This window comes from Poromitra crassiceps (genome assembly GCF_964638095.1).
Source record: "Poromitra crassiceps genome assembly, chromosome: 9".
In the NCBI taxonomy this organism is placed as follows: domain Eukaryota; kingdom Metazoa; phylum Chordata; class Actinopteri; order Beryciformes; family Melamphaidae; genus Poromitra; species Poromitra crassiceps.
In genome coordinates, this window is record NC_139630.1 from 52,713,445 (window position 1) to 52,736,688 (window position 23,244).

At 44.3% G+C, this 23,244-nt stretch overlaps 3 protein-coding genes across 9 annotated transcripts in view; 1 reads left to right on the top strand and 2 right to left on the bottom strand.

Annotated features, from left to right (window-relative positions):
- Positions 1 to 2,501: 2,501 nt before the first annotated feature.
- On the bottom strand, positions 2,502 to 10,287 carry mtfr2 (mitochondrial fission regulator 2). 3 transcript variants are annotated; one of them, XM_083643424.1, is made up of 8 exons: positions 10,163 to 10,287; positions 9,729 to 9,906; positions 9,344 to 9,448; positions 8,421 to 8,545; positions 6,926 to 7,113; positions 6,475 to 6,751; positions 5,827 to 6,010; positions 2,502 to 3,407 (listed from the first exon to the last, which is right to left on the bottom strand). In XM_083643424.1, the coding sequence occupies exons 2-8, from the start codon at positions 9,798 to 9,800 to the stop codon at positions 3,363 to 3,365; spliced, it is 996 nt and encodes a 331-aa protein (XP_083499550.1). In that variant the 5' UTR covers positions 9,801 to 9,906; positions 10,163 to 10,287; the 3' UTR covers positions 2,502 to 3,362. The 3 variants fall into 3 exon arrangements, with proteins under 3 accessions (XP_083499550.1, XP_083499551.1, XP_083499552.1); XM_083643425.1 differs by having other exon boundaries at positions 10,154 to 10,281; XM_083643426.1 differs by having other exon boundaries at positions 9,729 to 9,857; positions 10,163 to 10,269.
- A 178-nt stretch (positions 10,288 to 10,465) lies between these two features.
- armc1l (armadillo repeat containing 1, like) lies at positions 10,466 to 13,621 on the top strand. 2 transcript variants are annotated; one of them, XM_083643790.1, is made up of 7 exons: positions 10,466 to 10,519; positions 11,181 to 11,350; positions 11,548 to 11,639; positions 12,023 to 12,209; positions 12,534 to 12,650; positions 12,803 to 12,877; positions 13,036 to 13,621. In XM_083643790.1, exons 2-7 carry the CDS (start codon positions 11,198 to 11,200, stop codon positions 13,237 to 13,239), a joined length of 828 nt encoding a protein of 275 aa, XP_083499916.1. In that variant the 5' UTR covers positions 10,466 to 10,519; positions 11,181 to 11,197; the 3' UTR covers positions 13,240 to 13,621. The 2 variants fall into 2 exon arrangements, with proteins under 2 accessions (XP_083499916.1, XP_083499915.1); XM_083643789.1 differs by having other exon boundaries at positions 10,486 to 10,519; positions 11,160 to 11,350.
- Positions 13,622 to 13,807: 186 nt separating this feature from the next.
- Positions 13,808 to 23,244, bottom strand: part of map7b (microtubule-associated protein 7b) — a gene marked incomplete at its 5' end in the record, with an annotated part of 45,591 nt that continues 36,154 nt past the window's right edge. For 2 of the 4 annotated variants that reach the window (XM_083642693.1, XM_083642695.1), the window contains 11 exons: positions 13,808 to 16,067; positions 16,207 to 16,391; positions 17,497 to 17,656; positions 17,780 to 17,813; positions 17,924 to 17,974; positions 18,288 to 18,392; positions 18,859 to 19,051; positions 19,192 to 19,342; positions 20,489 to 20,733; positions 21,098 to 21,237; positions 21,941 to 22,077. In XM_083642693.1, the coding sequence (XP_083498819.1) occupies positions 16,057 to 16,067; positions 16,207 to 16,391; positions 17,497 to 17,656; positions 17,780 to 17,813; positions 17,924 to 17,974; positions 18,288 to 18,392; positions 18,859 to 19,051; positions 19,192 to 19,342; positions 20,489 to 20,733; positions 21,098 to 21,237; positions 21,941 to 22,077 (1,412 nt within the window). In that variant the 3' untranslated portion in view covers positions 13,808 to 16,056. The remainder of the gene's footprint in view (positions 16,068 to 16,206; positions 16,392 to 17,496; positions 17,657 to 17,779; positions 17,814 to 17,923; positions 17,975 to 18,287; positions 18,393 to 18,858; positions 19,052 to 19,191; positions 19,343 to 20,488; positions 20,734 to 21,097; positions 21,238 to 21,940; positions 22,078 to 23,244) is intronic. The other 2 variants (XM_083642694.1, XM_083642696.1) reach the window with 2 other exon arrangements.

Below are 23,244 nucleotides of genomic sequence, written 5' to 3' on the forward strand. Positions count from 1 at the left end.
ATCTCAACTGTATAAGGAATTTCCTCTCGGGGGTTTTAATAAAAGTATAACTTTTAATTATAGTATAACTACAGTGTGGTACCCTGTAGTTATACTATAAGTACAGATCTTGTTACCCTCTAGTTACAGTCTAAATTAATTCCTTGTACCCCGTAGTTATACTATAACTAGTGTGGTACGCCGTAGTTATACTATAAGTACAGATCTTGTTACCCTCTAGTTACAGTCTACATTCACTCCTTGTACCCCGTAGTTATACTATAACTACAGTGTGGTACCCCATAGTTATACTATAAGTACAGATCTTGTTACCCTCTAGTTAGTCTAAATTCACTCCTTGTACCCCGTAGTTATACTATAACTACAGTGTCGTACCCCGTTGTTATACTATAAGTACAGATCTTGTTACCCTCTAGTTACAGTCTAAATTCACTCCTTGTACCCCGTAGTTATACTATAACTACAGTGTGGCACCCCGTAGTTATACTATAAGTACAGATCTTGTTACCCTCTAGTTACAGTCTAAATTCACTCCTTGTACCCCGTAGTTATACTATAACTACAGTGTGGTACCCCGTAGTTATACTATAAGTACAGATCTAGTTACCCTCTAGTGAGTCTAAATTCACTCCTTGTACCCCGTAGTTATAGTATAACGACAGTGTGGTACCCCATAGTTATACTATAAGTACAGATCTTGTTACCCTCTAGTTACAGTCTAAATTCACTCCTTGTACCCCGTAGTTACACTATAACTACAGTGTGGTACCCCGTAGTTATACTATAAGTACAGATCTTGTTACCCTCTAGTTACATGCTTATTTGTGGGCTGTATTCTAAAGCGTTACCCCTACTTGTTGTATCATTAAGCTTTTGTAATATTTCATTCTAGTCTCTCATGATTGAACTATACAAGCAGACACGTTTCAGTAAAAATAAATGTAATGGTATTTGTTAATATGGGGGGTTTCATTTGCATCAGATATTGTGTGTGTGAGCGCATATATATATGTGTGTGTGTGTATACAAGCCTAATTAAGCCTAGTTAAGATGGACCCAGACTGCTGCCACTCAGTGTTGTGCAAGTTCACATAAGACCTGCTCTGAGTTGAGCACATATAGCCTATATATATATATATATACACATATATACTGTATATAAATACCATACATATATATATGTGTGTGTGTATTAGCCTAGTTAAAGCTGCATTCAGCTATGTTTTTGTGTTTAAATAAGTGTTACAGTAATGGCTCTATATTCTGACAGCAATCACTGAAATAGTGTTTGGTCAGTGACTTGAAACCCCCAACCCCCCACTGTCCTCTGTCTCTCTCCATGTAGTCCTGCAGGCAGGGTGGACGTATCTCCGCAACCGTAGACTCACGGATGGTGGCATTGGATTCCGGGTGAAAAAATACTTATAGTCCTTTACAGGCATCGTGATTGGACCTTCCATTTCTCAGAAAAATGTCAACTTGTCTCTGATTGGATCAAAATTGGCACTGACCTCAAACCATCCAGTTTTGGTTAAACAAAGTCCACATGTATCAGTTTGTTATGGTTAATTGGCTCTCCTCTCAGTTGGCTTAAAGCCCAAATATTCCCACTCAGGACTGCAGGGTTTGGTTGACAGGTGAATGGAATGAACTAGTTGATTAGGTGATTACATGCACCTGTGTCACAGGCTTCATTCAGCTGCCTGCTGCTGCTCAACATCCATGCATGTGTTTCAACTCATGGAGTCAGTGAGTATAAGGCCCTGAGACTCTCCTAGGCTGGCCCTCCTAAAGCAAGGCATTAACCCCAGCATTTCACTCAGCCATTGAGTCAGCTCATTGATTTTTGATAACAATGAAATGCTTGTTTAGTGAGCAGATGTAAAATATGCATAGACGTGACACAATTCGAGTATCACAAGACAGTTCTATTGGACTCAGAAGAATTTTGCATCATATAATATTTAGATCATGGTGAAGGATGGGGAATGGACACAAGGCAACAGGAATAAACATTAACATCTGCTATAATTGGGGCAGTATGGTGGCCCAATCGTTAGAGAAGCGAGCTTGTGACCGGAAGGTTGTCGGTTTCAAACCCTGGCACCAGCAGGATAAATCTGGGTGGGGTTAAGTGAAAAGGCAGCGCTTGCCCCTCCCGCATTACCACCACTGAAGTGCCCTTGAGCAAGGCACTTAACCCCAACTGCTCCAGTGGCCAGCAGATCAGACTGTGGTTGTATTGGGCAGCTTCCAGGTGTGAATGTGAACAGGGCACTCCTGAAAAAGAGAGCATTGCTCTCAGTGAGACACCCCCTGTATAAATAAAGGTAAGGTAAAAAAAAATGTGGATACTTTTATAGGCACTCGTACTGTATAAAACAGTGAACGCAGATAGCATAGTTTAATCTTTGGGACACTCATACAAATACACATTCTGTCTGACCAGACCTACCTGTAAAATATCTGTGTCAAACAAGCAAAACATCAACAACCTGAGATATTCAATATTCCCAATGAAAAGGGGACATACTTTCTTAGTTTGGTGTTTAATTATTTTTGAAGTATTCCAAACACATTAAAATGTGAATATAAAAATGGGACACCCTGTAGCCCCATCAAAATTGGTTCAGACATAGAAAGCCCAAATACCAATTAACCTCTGTACCAAAATGTAATGTGTTACTGAAGAATACATTTGAGATCATCTACAGTACAAAGTGTCTCATATAGGGCTAGCAGAGTTAACTGGATTTGGGCACAAACTGAAACAAATAAAAATAAGAACAATCAACATTGGTCAGTGCACTTGACCCAGAGGCAGCAGCAAAGTAAAACGGAAACAGAAAACAAGTTGCATAGAATAGTTACATGAATGTCAAAGCCCACAGTAAAAATGTATCCATTTAACTTGGTTGAAGCAATTATAAAAGGACCAAGTAGAAATGTTAGAAACCATTGAGGCAGGGACACGCTAGACGCTAACCTGCTTCATTACATTACTATACTTCTCCTTTAAAAAGGAGCTCTGCACACAAAGAGAGAACAGTGACCCAACTGTACAAAAACAAAATTACCGTTCCAAAAATCGTATTTACAGCAATGACTGCAAGTAAAAAATAAAATAATTATACATTCAAAAATTCCCGACCCAACAGAGATATCTCACGACAACATGGCAAAAATACTGCAAGAGTGACACTCTCACAAGACAGACGAACAAAAAGAGTCTGAAAATGACAGGCAAGGCAGCAGCTGCAGTAGTAATCAGTCAGTGGGGCCCATCTGTGGGAGCTGTGACTGGATGACGGGACGGTTGACCCACGAGAAGTTACCAATCAACAAGGTCACAGGTGGAGGCGTCACAGGTGGAGGCGTCCCTGGCTGCGTCTGGTGTGCTTAAGAACCTGGAGCACAAGTGTCAGGTTAGGGAGGACTGCTTAAACCACACTATACTGTATTATTACTTTTGGAGGGTTTTGAAATCGCAACGGGTGTTTTAGGTAAGAAGTTAATTTATGTGAATCCAGTGCAAGCAAACCTAGATCTATTACCATTCCAGAGCAAGTGGAGATGTAATAAAGGAAAATATATATTTTCACCCTCGCCTAGACTATGCAGCGACAAACGTGATTTTGTTGACAAGGCTACTCGGATGCGACTGAGATTCCATGAGAGAGGGTATGGGCGGAGACCCATCTCCCACGCGTATAAACGCGCCCTACATTCACACAGGGACATCCTGCTACAGCCCAAGACACCGGACCCTACCCCACCCAGAGTCACAGCCACCCTCCAGTACTCTCCCCTAGCCAATAGAATTAAACGCTGCCTGTTAAAACATTGGAGAGTGCTACAAGTACACAAAACCTTCACCACACCACCCAGGATAGCCTTCACCATGAACCAAAACATCAGGGACAGTCTGGTCAAAACATTCCACACCCCCACCTCCACACAACCCACCATCGATTCCTGTCCTCCCCCTATAGGCCACTACCCTTCTGGACACTGTTCATGTTGCCCCCAAACGAACAAAGCCAAATCCCTCTCGTTCCCAAACGGAGTAACCATCCACCTCAAACACCTCACCACCTGCGCATCACAGGGGGTAGTGTATGCAATCTCCTGTCCCTGCCCACGGTGGTATATTGGGAAGACGACTCGTCCGTTACGCATACACGTAACGGAACACAAGAGCGCAAGACATTAAAGCTCCTTTGGTGGGTCACTTTCTACAGCACAATCACTCTGATGCTGATCTCCGTTTCTGGGCACTGGACCTTGTCAAACCGCACCCAAGGGGCGGGGATCTGGACAGAACTCTATTACAGCGTGAAGCGCGCTGGATTCACACCATCAACACAGTCAGCCCTCACGGACTCAACGAGGAGCTTGACCTGACGTGTTTTATTTAATTATGATATTGTTGCCCGGGTCCATATGTTGTGTTCTGCTGTGTCCCCCCCTCTGTTTCCCCCCCCCTAGCCTATAACCTATAGCCTATATCCTGTTTCTGCATTTATCTGCAGCCATTATTGTCTATTTATTATTGCTTGTGTATGATGTTGCTATCTCCGTTGCTTTAATAAGGCCCATCCTATATTGTGATGTCATAGCACTGCCCACCTTACGTCATCCCATCTGACTTGTGCCACGCATTTGCCTTATATACATAGGTGCGGCGGCCGACGCCCAGCTAACACTGCCTGAGGAAGACCTGCGTGATTGAAACGCGTTGCGTTTTGTTTGCCCATAGTATATTGAAGATATATTCTGTTTTGTAACTGCTTGTACACAGATATATTACTTCTTATTAAATATTGCCTTAAAACTCCAAGTAGCTCCCCTTTTTTCACTTTGTCATCCTCGCCTAGTGAATAATTTTATTTTGAAAGGCAATATCACCATTTTATAACCAAGATGCCATATATAATACTGCAATTGAATTGTTCTCCCGTAACTTTCACTGTAAATTTGATTAAAATACACTCAAATACAACATTTACGATGCAATTATATAAATATATATTCAGGTGCATATTTACTGTTTGTTTTGATTTGATTTGATTTGTATGTACTGACTTATGTTTATATGTTCTGACTTTGTGAAAGAGGCGAGTAACTAAAATCTGATGTAACATAAGCATTGGCGAAATATTTAAGGAACAGTCTTTTGTCAGTATGACTGTCAAATGTGAGTTTAGATGACTCATTTCACCAGGAAATAACAAGCTTTCTGCTGCTCGGACAGTGGTGCATTCAGGCTCATCTGAAACGTGGGAATCTGGAGCATCAAACAAGGTATTGCATGAAAAGCTTGAATGATTTAGAAGAAAATTTGCCTTTTTCTTATGACAACTTTATATTTAACAAGTTTGTATTTCTACGGATTTCTTGTTAAAATGCTTTATATATAATAAGACATGGTTTGGACAACATACAATTGGTTTATATGTTCTGAAAGCTGAAGATCCAGTGAGGGATGGGTATCATTTCGTATTTTTTAGATACCGATGCTGCTTTTAAAGCGGTGCCGGTGCCTGAATCGGTACTAAAATATATTTCACTCTGAAGCTCGGGCATGTCACAAATCTATGTTGCAATTCGGTACCGGTAGTACCAGTTGGAAAAGTACCGGTACCAAAGCGTTACCGGGGTTTCGGGTACTCAACCCGCAGTAAAAGCCTTACAATGGTGGTAATGTTATTTTGCTAAAACATAAAAGGCTCTTGGAACTGCATTAATAGTGTCTAAAAACAATTCACAATATTCAATATACATAGAGGAAGTGTGTGAGCTGTATAACTGCATTAGAATACTAACCCGGGGCATTTCTGGGCTGCCAAATGGAGAGAGTTCAAGTGAATTCTCTTTGTCGGAGGAGTTGTTGAGGTGATGGTGGGAAAACTTCTTCTTTAGTGCTTCAGCGATAAGAGCCGCCGGGTCACTGAGCAATGCTGCGCCCCCGTTACTGCGCCTTCTTCTGACCGGTGTGCCCCCTGGTGTCCTACGGAGAGAGGAAGGGGAACTATCAGGAGACAATTGCTGTAAAAACATAATCAGATAAAAACCAAACATTGTGACGGATAGCAAATTAAGAAACAATGAAAAAAGGGACAAACAGATAAATAAACTAACCCGAGGACTGACTGTAAAGAATTATTCATGTCCTCGTAGATGACATGCTGCATCCCAGTGACCATGCCTACTAGTGGTAGAATGGTATATTGGTTTGCTGATCGAGACAATATTGGTCATTGCATAAAAAACAGATATTGGCCAGTCGTTGGGTTGAGTCTGTAAAAGCCGCAATGAAACCTGCTTCATGATGCCTTAAGGAGCGGCTAACCCACCGAAACATGTACAAGTTTGGCACAAAAAGGTGACATTTTAAATTGTTGAATATCGGCACAAGATCAGCAGCGCCAGTTTGAAATCATTACTGTTCAAACTCACGCCTAGATTGCCTACCTCTCCAATGACACTGTGCGCAATTTCACTTGATTCAAGTCCTTCAGGACATCCAGCATGGAGGGCATCCCCTTAGGCTGCGAACCCTGACCTTTCCCCTGGACATTCCTGCGCTGGCGGATCAGGTCCAACACGGACGAACCCTCAGCGGAGGAGCTGGGGCAGGGGGGAGGGAGAGGGGGAGGGGGAGGAGGAGGAGGAGCGGGGCAGCAAGGTGTGGAGGACAAAGCTGGAGGAGGACACCTCAGAGGAGTGTCATTCTGGGAAGGGGTGGAACCTAAACAAAACGTTGAGCGGGCGAAAGAGAGGGTCAGACGGATGATGAACGATCACATGTTCTTAACTGAGGCAAGTAGCAGTATACAGATTACAGAACACATGAGTCGTTAGGTGTGAAAAGAAGCTGAGAATGAGGTACAGATGTTGCGTGTGTGTGTCCTTGTCCCTGTACCTGGCGCTGCTGTAACGATCATTGCGATCTGGGCTCGTAATTTTAGCAGCTCGTCCTCCAGGGCTGTGATCTTCCTCAGGGCATCCCGCTCCGCCATGCCTCCTCTCTGGGCTCGATTGAGGGCCAGCACTGGGTGTCTCACCCCATTCCAATTTCCAGCGCCTTGCTTCTTTGGAGGCAATCGGTTCCTAAGGAGACCATAATACAGTATATATGAACCGTTTCAACTTGACAACATAAACATTCTAAATGGAGCCCAGCTTACTTCCTGTTGCAGTGTTTGCTAAATACACTAGGTCTTAGGGTCCAAACTGTTCCCTAGCAACATGATTCCAGTGAAACCGTCTATAGTCGGGATGCACCGATCGATCGGCACGTGACCGGAAATGGCCGGTTTTCACGTGATCGGCCTCGACCGGTGACCGGCTCCGGCCAGTCCACATAGCCGATTCTGTGCGCCGGTCGGCTTTCCCCTTTTTTTGTTTGGTCAATTACCCGCAGCTGCACGATGCACCCATTCACGTGACGTGCGTGCACCCCAAGCAGCCAAAAGGAAACACACGCCAGCATGTCGTCCTCATTGTGGAAATTGTACAGTTTGTCACACATGCAAGTTGAAAATAAGCTGCGGAGGGGCAGGGTACATTGCCGAGTCCCGCTCGGCTGGAGTCCACTCCAGCTTCACCTCACTGGCCCCTCTCTCTCCCCGGCCACAGCGCAACACAGCTGGCTTGGCGAAGTGAAGGTAGGCTACTATCGAGCCCTGTGTCCTGGTTACATTCCCCGACCAGCTGCAGTCCACATCACCGCTGCCTGCTGCAGATCAGCTGCTGCTGCTATCTGTGGCTCAACTCAATATCTAATGCCTCAACAGCTCTAATCAAAAGATGTTTAATTGAAACTTATACCACATTCAAGACAACTAGGACCGCCGTAAGTTTCAAGACGGAACCTCCGGCCAAACGGTTGCTATAGCAACCCGTGTTAGCGTTGTAGCTACCTACTAGCTAACAATGCTAATCGAACATGCTGAATGCTGAATTTCACACAGAGCGAAACACAGATGACACAAACACCATTGCATAATTAAGACATCAAATTGTGTGTTAAAACGTTAACAAATGTCTTGATAATAATTCTGTGATTACCATTAATGATACAAGTCGCCATTTCAATGTGGCTGTGACGTCAACTCGATGTCAATACCGAAATTTCCAGGCTGTAATTTCGGCCTGAACGACCGTTCAATTTCACTTTTTACAGGTCGGAACCCATTTTTTTCCGGCGGTCCGAGTTGTCTTGAACAGAGTATTAGCCTATAGATGCCTCCAATTTGCATCTAAAACACACTCACAGTCAAAGGACTTAACTTTTCTGACCGTGCCACTGCCCCTGTGTAGTACTGGAACTGGGATTTGAGGTAGAAACATGAAGAAGAAGCCTCTGGGATCCTGTGTATGGTGTTTGTCTGGTTTGTGTTTATTTGTGTTTTTACCTGATTTTAGCAAAGCTGTCCCCTTCATCCTCCTCCACCCACAGCACATCAGCCAATGAGGGGATGGCAGGACCATCCACAGTAATGTCAACATATCCATGGGGCCTATAGGTGTGCAGGGGGATCTGAATACAAGACAAGGAGGATTACACACTACGACACTGATACATGGCTAAAATAATAATAATAATAATACATTATATATATACCGTATATAAATAATATATATATATAAATAATAATAAATAACAATAATTATATATGTTAAATAATATAATAAAACACATTATTATAATACATGTGTATATTCATTGATTTATAATATAGTTTAGTATTAAAAATATGTTACAAATGATAACATATAAGTACGGTAAGTCCTCTTGAAAGCAAGGCTACAGCCAAAAATGTTATTGCAACATGTTTCTGTTTTTGTAACATTGATCAAAGGCTGGAGAAACGTGTAAATTGTTGGTGGACTGTGTGCATGACTCTTCTGATGGAGGGATGCAAGGAGGGAAAAGGTAAGAGAAAGGTGCATCACTGCACAACTCGAGTGTGTGTCATGTTGACACAAATTAATTTTAGACATTGCAGGTGAGCACTGTGTATCAACCTAGGCCTAGCATATAGTATACTGTACATCTGTTTAGAAAGGATTATGTGACAAACAATTTGGATTTGGTTACATTTTGTCTTGGATAGTGTTGTTGTAAGCAAGTGGGGGTGTATGCACAGTAATTTGCGGTGTTGAATATGACTTGGTCCAGGTAAAGACAAAAACATATATTGAATTGAATTCAAATTATAATAATATGCTTAATTAATACGCTTATCAGCTTTATTGTGGTAATGATCACTGTGAAAATCAACTTGACTGTTTCTGAGTGATGAGCGTCAGTGTTTGAATTGAAAGCTTGTTGTACCTGAATGTGGACACGTGGCGTAGGTGTCAGTGGGAGGTTGGTCCCGATCATCCTCACAATGCTGCGATACTGACCACACAGCTGACTGTCCCACACCGGAACCAGCTACAGGCAAGCACACACATAAAACACACACTTATTGCAAACGCAGGAAATGTCACTCCTAAACTTGACTATGCCAGTGAAACCTATGATGAAAATGTCCATCCTTACTTCTCTCATCGAGTTAACTTCTAGGGAGTGAAATAATGATGAAATTGCACCATTGCTCATTTTGCTGGGGGAACCGGGGACCATTTGCATGACCTCTGGAGGTCCCTGCACCACACACTGGCAATCAATCACTGTCATAAACAAGATAGGAGGACTATGTCTGATATATTACCATTTCTGGAGGGACTCCAAAATACTCCAGGACGCAGCGCAGCACATCTAGAATATCCTCGTGTAAAGACATTGGGCTTTTTCACTGACCAGCTGAGCTGACGACTGCAACGGTTTCTGCTGACGGACTCTGAAACCAACACCAAGGAAAGGATGCGACTGAGTCACATACTTTACACCTGAAACAAGCAAGATATACAGCACTTATGGTATGCAAAAATAATAGATTTTAGTGTTTTTCACCAAAATCACGTGAATAACGTTATCACTCGTGGATTTAGCGTTAAAGTAATCCAGCTCGTCGGGACATTGGCACTGCAGTAACGTTAATGTGTCCACAAGCTAAAAAGCTGCATGCAGCATATCACAACAACACAACGCGGCGTCGCCAGGAAACATACAGAATGAATGGAAATGAGTGCATACGTTACGTACTGTGGAGTTTCCCTTGTCAAAACGTGTTCTCGTCGGTAAAACTGTGCGGAATACACATTATTAACAACAAATTGTAACTAGTTTGTAACTGCACTGCAGACTATCGCTGAACTTCCTGGATGCTCGAGTCGTTTATCGGGTTGTGTAAAGTCAAGTCAAATAAAGCCACTTCAGCAAAACGTGCCCTGATTGGCTATAAATACGGAACCTGGCATGTGAACAAATGGGAGTGGGTGACCGTGCGAGGTGACCATCGGTCGTTCGACCAATGGCGACGCTTCATGAAGGAAATTGCACCAAATTTGTATTTGTTGTGTCAGCAGCACGAGCTCTCTTCCGTGGTAAAGTAACAAAAAAGTAAGTGGATAAAACCGATTCACATCAATTCCCGGGCATCTTAGTACTAATTGCATTCATCGTCAATTAGCTGGTTTCAAATGGGACAGCGAAGCAGCTTTTTAGTTTACTAACGTTACTACGCTAGTTTACAATGTTAGCGGTTAGCTAGCCGTTAGCTTGTGTAGCTAAGTTAGCCTTTTTGAATTGATTGACATGTGTAACACTAACAGGGGAGTATAGAGATTCCATCAACATTAGCAAGGTAACGTTATATTGAACTTATTGATAGCTCACACCTCACAACAGCACCCAATCACTGAGCAAAGCTGCCCAGAGTTTTCCTAAATTCACACACACACACACACACACACACACACACACACACACACACACACACACACACACACACACACACACACACACACACACACAAACAACACGTTTTTGATGACAAGTGAATGACGGTGGGGCGCCCCAGTGACTCACCTCGACCTCCTGTCCCTTTGCTGCATGTTGTCCTCCCCTCTCTTTCTCTCTCTGTCTGTCTCTCTCTCTCTCACTGTCTGTCTCTCTCACCATGCTTTCCCGTCTTTTCACTGCCCTGTCTAATAAAGGTGAAAATGCTATAAGCTAATTTCCACATTTATATCACTGTCAGTCTGTCACTTTGACATTTCAGTTTGTGAGCTGGTCAAGATGATGGATGCACTGTCAGTGGTGAGTCAGCTGCGGGACCTGGCCTCTGAGCCGCAGAACCGAGAGGCGATAGTCAAGGACCAGGGCTGTCTTCCTGGACTAGTTCTCTTCCTGGACCACCAGAACCCAGAAGTGCTGTTCACCACTCTGCAGGTGGGTGGAAGAGGCTTTACTGGTGGCACCAAGTAAAGTATTTGCTGGTAAAGAAATAAGATAATGCCAGACAAGGCCAGAGGAAGCAATGATATTTGTTATTTTATAATGTCAGCATGAGCATCTGGATGTAGCCTACCCATTTGTAGACTATACACAGTGTATATTTGTCTCACATTTTCTCTCTCTGTTCTCAGACCCTGCGCTACTTGGCCGAGTTGTCTCCCAACATCCCCATCATGAAGAATGAACTGGGCATGATGGTGAGCTTGGAGAATCTGGTGGACAGGTGAGGAGATAATGATCTTCACATTATCTTGGTCGATCTTTTGTGGTGTCACACGTTTGTTTGTTTAATTTTTTCCAAGTTGTGCATTCAATTTCCAATGTTAGTTTTAGCCCAGTGTCACTGCATTCATTCCTCGCTGACCTCAGTGAATCTTCTGGGATTCTTGTTTTTGTTATGATCATTTAACCCTTTAAATTGTGTAGTAGAAGTGGTAGAAAAAAACAAGCAGCACACACTTCATGTTTGGTAATTGTATTTTCATGATTGCATGTCTGCAATTAGCTGATAGATAGATAGATAGATAGATGGATAGATAGATATAATAGATACAATAAAACACCACTTAACTCTAACTAGTAGATCATCATTTTATTTCTATATAGGGTGGGCCTGACTGTTGACATCACATCTTTGGCCAAGGAGGTTTATGGCATTCTGAGTGCGCCTGCCACCCCTGCACCCCGCACTCCAGAGAGGGAGAGGAGGAGGAGGAAGCCTCAGTTCTTCATCAACTCTTCCAGCAAAAAGGCCAAGTCTGTCACTCTGCACATCCAGGGACTGGACAGCACTGTGAGTAGGCAGGCACACCGTCACCCATACTAACTGTATGACAGCATCTGACAAATTCTCCCTATAACCCACACAGATATACTGTAGCATACACAACATCAATATCCTTTTCAGATTTGACAGAATCACACAGTTTGAACCATAATCCCCCATGAACTGAGAGTTGTTTGGCATCTGGCAAGCTATCTAATATAAAGTTCCCCAAAGCGATGCTAGATTAGTGGAGATAGCAATTTAAAAATAGGCACAATGCTCCTAAAAGTAACTAGTATGACTATGTAGGTACCATCTATGTACTAACACCACCTCTACTTGTTTTTTCAGGACCAGCGAGGCTTGTGTGAGGCGGCTCTTCTTGCGGTCAAAGGAGTCATCAGCTTCACCTTCCAGATGGCCTCCAAGAGGTGCACCGTCCGCATCCGCGCAGACCTGCCCACTGAGGTAACACACAAAAACAACCCATGTACTAACACTGTCTGCTTAGGATACCACGCAGGCCTGTTCAAAATAATAGTTAATATTGAGCATTTGTTTTAACAGTCGACATTCATTAATCCCAGTCATCTCCTTCCTCTTTGCCTCTTCGTTTGCAGAGTCTGGCATCGGCCATCGCTGCCACCAAGGTGTTGTCAGCCCAGCAGGTGGTGAGGAACGAGGCAGGAGAAGAGGTGAGTAGTGGTCTCCCTGTCTGCCTCTTTCTGTTCGAGAAGAATAGACGGCATACGTTCTGAAGATCTGGAGAGAATAATATCTGAATTCCTGGTCGCTAATTGCACTTTTAAACACTTTTCCCTCATCCTCTCTCCTTCCATAACGGCTTCTTCAGGTCCTTATCCCTCTGAACCCGTCTGGAGTGAAGGTGGAGCAGAACGCACCTCCAGCCCACCTTCCGGACTACCTCCCAGAGGACGAGGAGAGCCCAGAGACGGAGGTGGACCGCGCCATCTCCCGCACCACAGCCAAGGACAATTCCAGTGGAAGCTGGCTCAGCTCAGCTGCCAGTTTCCTCAACAAAACCTTCTACTGGTGAAATTTGAGCACTTGTATGTCTACTATAGTACAGATAGAACTGAAATTCCAGAGACCTGAGTGGAGTTGTTCCAAAACACTCCTCACTGCTGACTACTCGTGTTATTTCATTGGACGTGACTAGATGTTAGTACACAACAGGGCTAGGTTCTGGCTTTTTGTGCATGCCCAGGAACTCAACCTGTGTGTCATTACTTCCTATGTACATCGACAAATCAACTCGCACAAAAACATAGTTCTTGGATCTAGCTCTGCTATGTCATTAGCGAATGTAAATATTTTTTCTTCATTTTCAACTAGTCTATTTTTCCATGCGTGCAACTCTTCATTTTCTGTGTACGTATGTTTTGTTTAGATATTCACTACTTTTCTATAGAGGTGTAACTATAATTGAACTTGTAAATGTCCTTGTTCTCCTGTGCTTGATTTATTCGGAAATAAATCTACAGAATGTTTCTATATGCTGTGCGCATTGTGATTTTGGATCTAAAAATGGCAGTCAGTCATCTTTGCAAAAACACAACAGCATCGATCCAGACAAAATTTGAATTCTTTATTAACATGCCATACACTGCAGCTGGAACAGTTGGGAGACTTATCTGTTGGGGAAAGGTTGGAAGAACTCATCCCATGGTCTTCAGCCCTTTTCCTCTAAAGTAAAAGGCTAGTTAGTTTTCAAAGCATTGTGGTCAAGTCTTAGTAAAATATATTTTGTCATTTATACATAATTTATAGAATATCTATGTATAACTTATTTACTTTATGCGTTCAAACCCCTTCCATTCAGGTGTCTGCTCTGGAACCTTATATTACAAATCATATTGCCTGTGTCACAGCAATACAGATGTGCGACTTAGATAATTAACATGTGGGTAACAGCATGATGAACAACCAGTAGTACGTAACCCACACATGGACAGTCTTTCTGAAATGTCCTTCCGTTTTGGTGATACTGCAAGATATCAGAAAAGGAACAAGTGTAAAGCTTTGAGAACCAAAGGCTAGCGAGTAGCAGCAATAGGAGCTATTGTGTAAAAAGATGGAAATCAAGATCTAATGAAGAGGATCATCACCAAGTGTGAATGAGACAATATCCCAAGAGAGAATGTTGTGTTTCATTTACTTTAATCCCCTCTTTTGTCTCCTTGCTTTGTGAACAGCTGGGAGAAAGACATGACTCCCGATGTATGACAACATGTCATGATCCTGACACATTGACATAACATTCTATCATGAACTCTCACATGAACAGACGTGTTAAGTCATGAAAGAACAGGGAATATGGGCATGTGGTCACGACTCATGAAGTCAAAACTCACGTTGGGAATGACGGGGGACCGACCCAAGTCCTAGAATCGCCCCAATCTTTCCATCATGCGGTAAGGCAAAGGAACATCAAAAGTAGCAGCATTTATTCTTAAACAAATCCTCAAATCAAAAGAATTGAGCAATCAGCTGGATCAGGTTATTTCAGAATTCATTATTACTTTCACTGCTAAATAATTTTAATTCATTTTGTAGTTGCTTGGCCAAAAACGAAGGCCCCTACAGTATATTGCCCTTCCTATGGTACATAATCCTCCAATTTATGCTACAGCAGAGTCCGCCAATGCTGCTCATTGCTCTCAATGAGGCAAGTCTGACAGGAAGACAATCCGACTTATGACAGGAAGACATCCAACATGGGCGGGAATTTTAGAGGCTAAATAATTGAAAGTAGGGACAGGACCTTTTTTTTTTTATCAAAGCAAATCTGCACAAAGAACAGAAACGGAGGACAGAACGAGAAAGAAAGAAAATCACATCTTACCTTTACAGCAATTAATAAAACTAAAGGAAATCAGTAGTTTTCACGGTAATTCTCGGTTTACTGAGAGAACAGTACTTTTTTTTGTTGACGTCGTTTAACCAATCCGACGCTAACCTCTAGGTTTAAACTCTGGAGACATAGCAGTCAAAATGTTACATAAAAGGAGACTTTCCATCCCCTGGTGGCATTTTACAACTAATCTCATGCACTGATAACATTCCAAAATTATGCCTTGTAACATTCCAAAGTTATGCCTTGAAGTAACCGACAACAATATCCCCTCTCTTTCTGTAAGATTTCAAGAGAAATGTCTATACCTTAGAATTATGAGGTTTCATTTAAAAAAGAGCCAACACATTAAGGAAACCTTGTAATTCTAAGGCCACGGTGTGAATTCCAGTTATAACGTCACATCGCTGATTTTGACAATTCGGGACTATGCTCTACAGCAACGAGAACCTCTTCAAGTATCATGATAGAAGACTTTACAGCTGATCTCAGTTTACAGGTAGTATTCTTACACGCACACACACACACACACACACGCACACACACACGACAGTCACAAGGAGCCGGCCTTCATTGCCCTCCTGCGAATTCAGCGCACACACTCATTTCAGAAATAGGGGAAGGTGGGCGGGGTGTAGGGAAGGTGGGCGGGGTTTGTAGACAAGAACAGCCGCACACAGAACATAGTGACGAAGCGTATATCACGCTGAGAGACGATCAGTTCCGCAGAGAGCAGGTGGAGGGGAACGTTAACGTTCCCTCTGGAGATACTGTGTAGAGAGTTCTTTGGAGATGACCAGCTTTGGGGAAATGGCTCTCTTCAGGGCGAGGGAGGAGGGGTGAGGAAGTGGACCTCTGGAAGGGTCCGGCCGTGATGGTGCGAGTCGGTCCGTCCTGCGTTTCAGTCCCGCATCTCTGCTTTCCTCCATCTCTCTCTCTCTGACCACCTCTCTTCCCGACTCTCTGGTGTGTGGCATCACCCTCGTTCTCTCAGGGTCATCAGGCAACATCTACATAACAAAGAAAACAAATCAGCTGTTATGAAGCCAAGTGTCCATTTCAGCTGACAACATGGAAACAAGAAGGCAACAAGAAGTGTAGGAAGACACAAGTGGAGGAGGTGAAGTGTGGAGAGGTGCTCTGGCTCACCTGCTCCCTGTTGGGCTGATATATCCTCCATGCCGCCGAGGGGCTTCAGGAGGCCGTTCTCCCTGAAGGCTATGACAGGAACTCTCTGCTCCTCTAGCTGCTGCTGCTGCTGCTCCTCTCCCTCAGCAGGAGACAGCCTGGAGTGTGGAGGCAGTGTGATCACCTCCTCAAACTCACCGTTCTCCCTGAGAGACACAGAGAGGGAGGGTAACATTAAAGGCTCAAATTAGGCTACATCGGGTTTAAAAGTGAAAGTTTAGTTGATGTCTACGTCTTGAGACTATTTCTTCTGGGGTATATGAGAAAAAGAAAGCATTATCTTACGGACTTCTCTGGTGTGTATTTTGACATTTACAGTGCATTGTACTAGCATTGTACCTCATTAGCCCAGGGTGCTTTGGGAGTGTTCCCTCTCCTAGACAGACCTACCCCAAATAAATCCGGATGGCTCCTCAACCATAAGGCCTATATGCATATGTCTGGCCTTGTTTGAAAGGTAAGAAGCTATGGAATATGAATCAGGTGTAAGTAAACCTACATCTATTACCATTCCAGAGTAAATGGAGATGTAATAAAGGGAAAAGATAATATTTTCATCCTCGCCTATATTTATAGCATTGCATCATAAATGGTGCATTCTAGTGTATTTTCATCCAAATTACAGTCACAGTTGTAGTCAAGGAGTACGACAATAGATTCAGCAGCATTATTATTTGTGGCATCTTTGTTATAATGGTGATATTGCCTTTTAAAATTAGATTATTCAATATAGGTGAGGACGAAATTATTATTTTCCTTTATTGCATCTCCATTTACTCTGGAATGTTAATAGATGTATGTTTACTTACACTTGATTACTATTTCATAGCTTCTTACTTTTCAAACGTGTCATATACTGTGTAGGCCTTGTGGTTGAGGAACCATCCGGATTTATTTGGGCTATGTCTGTCTAGGTGAGAGAGATCCCGGTTCAGGTACCACTGGGCCAGTGGGGTTACTGTGCAATCATGTAGATAACTTGGTCTAAAACTATAGCCATAAAGATCCTGGATTATGTGAGAAATTCAATGTTGAAATAATGTCTGGTGCGTCACATACTAGTACAGAAGAAGGAACAAGGTAAAAAAAAATAAAGAAATGTGTAACTTCAAAACCCTTAGCATGAACTATTGCAGAGGTCAGTTTTGATATGACTGCCCTCATTACAGTCATAGACACACTAGATATCAAGTAAGTCACAAACTACATCCCTGAAAAGTCCATGGGATATTTTCCCCCCTGCAGCCCTACCTCTGGTCAGGAGGGGTCAGTGTTGTGTTGCTGGGCTTGGGGTTGGAGGCTTGGTGACCGTTGCCGTTGCTGTGTTGTGCTGCTGACAAACTAACTATGGATGGGCCTGGAGAGCCAGGGTTCACTGCTGGTGAGAGAAAACCAGAGGGCCGGTCAGGAACTGCACGCAAACAAACACACTGGATGTCTTAATACACAAACCGCTAAACTGGGGCAGTCAGCCTGTATAATCCTGAAGGGTCAACATTATTTTCTTTGACAAAATGGAGATGATCAAAGTTACCTGCATTGTCTCCATTCCGGTTAGGAGTAACTTTCTAGAGATGGGAAAAAAACAAAGAGGGTCAAGACAAACACGGTATATCAGTGTTGGTTAGTCAGATATCTCCTAACTTCCTTTTATTTCCTCTTTACTTCTGGACTATACCTTCTCTGCTCTGTCCGAACGCCTTGTTCTCTTCATGATCTCCTCCAGACGCTGGTGGATAAGAGAGGATGAAGCAGTATTTACACTCTCTGATAAGAGAGGATGAAGCAGTATTTACACTCTCTGATAAGAGAGGATGAAGCAGTATTTACACTCTCTGATAAGAGAGGATGAAGCAGTATTTACACTCTCTGATAAGAGAGGATGAAGCAGTATTTACACTCTCTGATAAGAGAGGATGAAGCAGTATTTACACTCTCTGTACAACATTGTGTTGTTGTTGTTGTTGTTGTTGTTGTTGTTGTTGTTGTTGTTGTTGTGAGCAACGCGTGTTTGTTTGCGTGTGTGTGTGTTTGTGTGTCACCTTCTTCCTCTCCAAGCGTTCAGCCTCCTGCTGCTGGAAGTGTTTCTCTCTCTCCTGCCTCAGTCGCTCCGCCTCCTCTCTCTGCCGAGACTCTTCCTCCTCTCTCTGTGACACACACGCGCGCGCACACACACGCGCGCGCACACACACACACACACACACACACACACGGTTAATTGCACTATACAATTGTGAAGCGTTGACAAAGAGTATAAAAGCCAAGAGACAAATCTCTGGTGCTTTTTTTGACAACAGTGCTGCCGCCATTTTGGACTGAAAATGCCTCGTTGCGTCAATGGGACAACAGTACAGAACATGACAGAGACACACCATGACCAGGAGGAACACAGGCCATTTGGGTAGAGGTACGTTTGTACAGCACCTTGTAGGCAGGACGTTTTACTCGCATCATTACAGTAGTCCCCTTCAGGCCAAAATGGTGGAGGCATAGCTCTGCTGCTGCGCGTTGATGTTGCAATGGAACGACCTATTAGCTTTCACCTCTTGGCAATGTAAGTTCTTTGGCGTTGACGTACAGTCTTTAGTTCTACACGTGTCCGCTCTCGCTGACCTGTTTGTGGAGTCTCTCTGCCTCCTCTCTCTCTTTCTGAAGTCTCTCTTCCTCGGCCCTCCTCTCCTCCTCCTCCTTCATCTTCCTCTCCTCCTCCTCCTTCATCTTCCTCTCCACCTCCTGGCGCTGTGCCTCCTCCTCTCTCTTCGCTCGCTCCTCGGCCTTACGGCGAGCCATCTCCTCCTGGGCTAGTCTGCAGCGAGACACACACAGACACACACACACACACACACAGTATATTAATGAACTGCAGTCAAGACAGGAAAGGTGCACATTCTCCCGTGCACACCCTCTCTATCACGCTCGCACACACTCACATACAGCAGCATGTACCTCTGCTGCTCCTCCTGTAGGCGGCGCTGCTCCTCCTCTCTCTCCCTCTGCTCGCGGGCCAGCCGTCGGTTCTCGGCCAGGATCCGACTGGCCTCCTCTGGGTCTGTGGTGCCCGCAGACGGCTTGTGGGACGGGGGACTGCTTAGAGACTCTGGAAGGCAACAGAATCAAATCTGATAAGCTTCTTCAAAGCAGTCGGTCAAAGCAGAGGGACACAAGAACATTAGTTCTGTTCGATGAACCATTTAATCAGAGGTGTAGTAGTACTATTTATGGGTTGATGTTCCCCTTACATGTCAATTCCTTAATATGTATTTTTTTTTAATCAGTAAACACATCATCTTGCTTGTTCAATTAAGGATGTTCGCATCTGTGCTCTGCATCCTGTTGTTTTATATGCACTTCCTGGTTGGATCTGTACAACATTTATTTTGATTTACATAGTCACTCTATGTGGATTAGAGACACATTGCATATACTGATTTACTAAAGGAAGGAGGATTCTGGAGCACTCAATTAACTGGAAAGTGATTTTAATAAGGTGCAGTGACTAACGTTTCGACGCACAGCGTCTTCATCACAGTCAAACAATGAAGGCACATAGACAAGTGGTTTAAAAAGCCTCCCAGTACACCCCACAGTCTGTCATTGGCTAATAAGGGTGGGAGGTGTATCACTCAATGAGCCAATACATATGCAGCACTCAAACAGGGGAAGGCACACGAAATAACAGCCAACCCACAACAAACAACAAGATAGGCAGTAAGCTATATAATAAGATAGCAACATAACAGCAAATTCCTCTTAATTAGCAAGGTACAAATCACAGAAAACATGAGAGGCTTAGTTCTTCATTGAGTTTATTTGGTTCAACAGTATTCAGGTTCAACCACTTGTCTCTGTGCCTTCATTGTTTGACTCTGATGAAGATGCTCTGCACCTGATTAAAATCACTTTGTGCTCCAGAATCCTCCTTTACTTTATCATACCGCCCTGTTCTGAGAGCACCGACCTCCCACTGTGGAGGGGCTGAAGCGCAAGAGACTCCTTCTACATTGATTTACTAAAGGCTTTCATGCGTGTACACACTTAGCATGGTCAAGCAAATTGCCGTGCACCTATCAAACTGACTTTCTACCCACTGAAGATTTGAGTAATTCTGGGCCAAATGTGTTTCTGACCACCTGGATTTGATGCGTTTTTGCTCTGTCCTAAAGACTCTGAATACAATCTGTGATCTCAATCATTGGGTGCTGTTGTATTCAGGTGTAAAGTGGGTGGGAGAGGGGTAACTGACCGCTGGCTGCTGGTGTTGCTGGTGTCGTCTCCTCAGTACTGGGCTTGTTCTGGCCCAGCGGCTGAGGCCGAGGCTGGGGAGGGCTGAGGAGCTGCTCTCCCGCCTCTCCTTGGGCTCTGGGGGCCGGAGAGGGGCGGGGGCCCTCCGGTGTGACCCTGAGCGGACGCAGGTTCCCCGGGTCTTCTGCCCCGGGAGACTTCAGCAGCTTGGGGGTCGGGGGGCGCCCCATCGTCTTCTGTGGAGGTCTGTGTGCAGGAGGAGAAGCAGCCGTTTAGCGGCAGGATACCGGGCAGAATATCAGGGGACATGTTTTGCTAGGAGTTACTAGTGATGTGGTATTTTGACTGTTTCATGGAGCATCTCAGTTTAGTGATGAAAAGATGTCAAGACTTTTCAATTGTTTATTTACAGACCTTTCCATGCCCCCACTGGAGAAATGGTGTTTCTTTCATAACTTTTGAAACAAAAGTGGCCTGAAAACAACAGCTCTCACAGACCCTTTGTACCTAATAAAGCAATTTCTTTCCGATTTCCAATCCTCAACACGTAACCGAAATCTGCTCACCCTCCTCATTATGCCATTAGCCGTCATGGGTGTGTTTCTCCTACCTGCCAGGAGAGGGTGCTGTTACTTTGCTCTTCTTCTTGCCTGGTGATAAGGAGTGCTTGCTGGGGGGCAGAGACAGAGTGGGAGCCAATGGGAGTGAGAGGTTGCTCCATGACTTCCTGGCGAAGTCGCGGTCCTTCTGCTGTGGACCAATGGCAGGGAGGGAGAGGGAGACAGAAAAGAGCCAGACAGAGGGAGAAAGACGTGGGAATTGATTAAGAGTGTGTCATAGATTGAGAGAGCATTGGATACAAAAAAATCAAAATACAATTGAATCTTTTTCATTTTTTACAGCAGTAGCAGAGCACTACCAAAATAGTTCTGTAGTTTACGTCCTTAGGGAGGCACGGGATAATCGGCACAGTAGAATAATATCGTAACAGGATTAGTCTGAGATGGCCTTCCTCTGCACTGCGTAACCTCTGGTACTCATGTTGCAAGGCTGTTACTGTCACATCAACATTAAGGAACTTCTAATCATTGTCACAAGTGAAACTAAATCAACCTTCGTTAACTCAGACCAGCTCACATGTCTTGGAGAATGAATTGGAGAAAGAGTAGCAAGAAGTAGTGAGGCACTTATGTACGTACAATCGTGCATGCACACATGCACACACACAGGCACACATGCACACACACATGCACACACATGCACACACACATGCACACACAGGCACACACACACGCACGCACAGATTCCTAGCATGTCTATCGTGTAAGCACAAGACCCTGGTTGATGACGTGACGTCACAGCTTACGGTCGTCTCAACTTCTTCACGTTTCGGCGACGGTAATTCCCTCGTGGCTCGGTCGAAACGCGGGCGCAGGCTGATGACATCACCTACCTGCGTGGATCCTGTGGTCCTCCTGCGGGGGGCGCCGGCCGTCTCCCTGCCCACGCTCCTCTCCTGGCTGCGGCAGTGGGGCGGCGGGTGAGCCTGCAGGGCCTTGAAGGACATGGAGCCCATGGGCTGGCAGGACACTGAGCGAGGACACACAGGCATGGCTACCGTGATGTACCAGGAGGGGGCGCGGTGTTTTGGAGGCGGGGCGGGGGTTAGGGTTAGGCGGGCGCCGGCGAGGGTTAGGGCAACAGGAGCACGGAGCGAAGGATCAGCAAGGAGGAAGATGTTCAGATGAATGAAGAATGAAAGGAAGGAAGACGCCGGGGGTTTGGGAGGAGGAGGAGGAGGAGGAGGAGGAGGAAATGGAGGAGGAGGAGGAAGGGTTTGAAGACCGGCGGAGGAACGAAGGATGAAAAGGGGTTTGCCGGGGGAAAAAAGAGAGAAGAAGAGAGAGAAAGAGAATGCATTAGCGCTACTGATTGGAAGCACAACTATTGAAGGATACTGCAACCATCACTGAGGCATCGCACACCAGAATGTTCTCAATTAATAGGCTTTGCTTTTAAGAGACCGAGGATTTACTCAGGCTATATTGTCAGTTTAGGAGTTAAAGGATAATAGATTAAACAACTTTCATTCAGCTTCCCATTTAACAGGACGAGCTCAATGGAATATGTCATATCTGTGCACTTTGTACTATTAGCAAATAACTTTCATTTTAAGAACTGAAAGCTAACAGCTCTTTCCATTACAACATGGGGAGCACCACGTTTCTTGGCAAGCCCTACTCCGCCTCTGATTGGCTGGATGGTTCTGTGCCATTGTCCTATCGGTGCAATGAGTTTTGTCCCTTGCCTTCTATTCTCTTTGCTATTAGTCTTTGAGGCATGCACATTGGCATGGTGAAAAGGCCCCAGTGTTGGAAGTGTTCCAGGGTGTCACACTCATTAGTCCAGACTACTGATACTGTAGCACACGCATCAGACCCAGCATCAATCACCAGCAAGAGACATTATTCAATATGAATTAAGCATGCAGCAAAACACACACATGCGCAAAACTCTACCTTCACACACTGTTGCGGACGGTGTGTATTTGTTAGTGCAAAACACAGGAAAAGAGAGAGCGTGTGTGTGTGTGTGTGTGTGTGTGTGTGTGTGTGTTGTGGGTGAGCTGGCAAAAAGCAAGAGACAGAGAAAGGCCAACTTCCCTTGAGCAGTGATAAGTGGAAACAGGCCAGATAGAGCTGTTGGCCAACAAAGAGATGCTGCATCATGTTGAAAGAAGTCTGGCACTCGCATCAG

What these genes read in the sequence shown, in the direction of transcription:
- armc1l (XM_083643790.1), top strand. Translation starts at nt 11,198, where the DNA reads ATGATGGATGCACTGTCAGTGGTGAGTCAGCTGCGGGACCTGGCCTCT. An exon ending in TGCTGTTCACCACTCTGCAG is followed by an intron (nt 11,351 to 11,547) that starts GTGGGTGGAAGA and finishes CTCTGTTCTCAG; the next exon opens with ACCCTGCGCTACTTGGCCGA. An exon ending in GCGCAGACCTGCCCACTGAG is followed by an intron (nt 12,651 to 12,802) that starts GTAACACACAAA and finishes CTTCGTTTGCAG; the next exon opens with AGTCTGGCATCGGCCATCGC.
- mtfr2 (XM_083643424.1), bottom strand. Translation starts at nt 9,800, where the DNA reads ATGTCTTTACACGAGGATATTCTAGATGTGCTGCGCTGCGTCCTGGAG. An exon ending in TTGGAGTCCCTCCAGAAATG is followed by an intron (nt 9,449 to 9,728) that starts GTAATATATCAG and finishes GCTTGCCTGTAG; the next exon opens with CTGGTTCCGGTGTGGGACAG. An exon ending in CGCACAGTGTCATTGGAGAG is followed by an intron (nt 6,011 to 6,474) that starts GTAGGCAATCTA and finishes CTCTCTCCGTAG; the next exon opens with GACACCAGGGGGCACACCGG.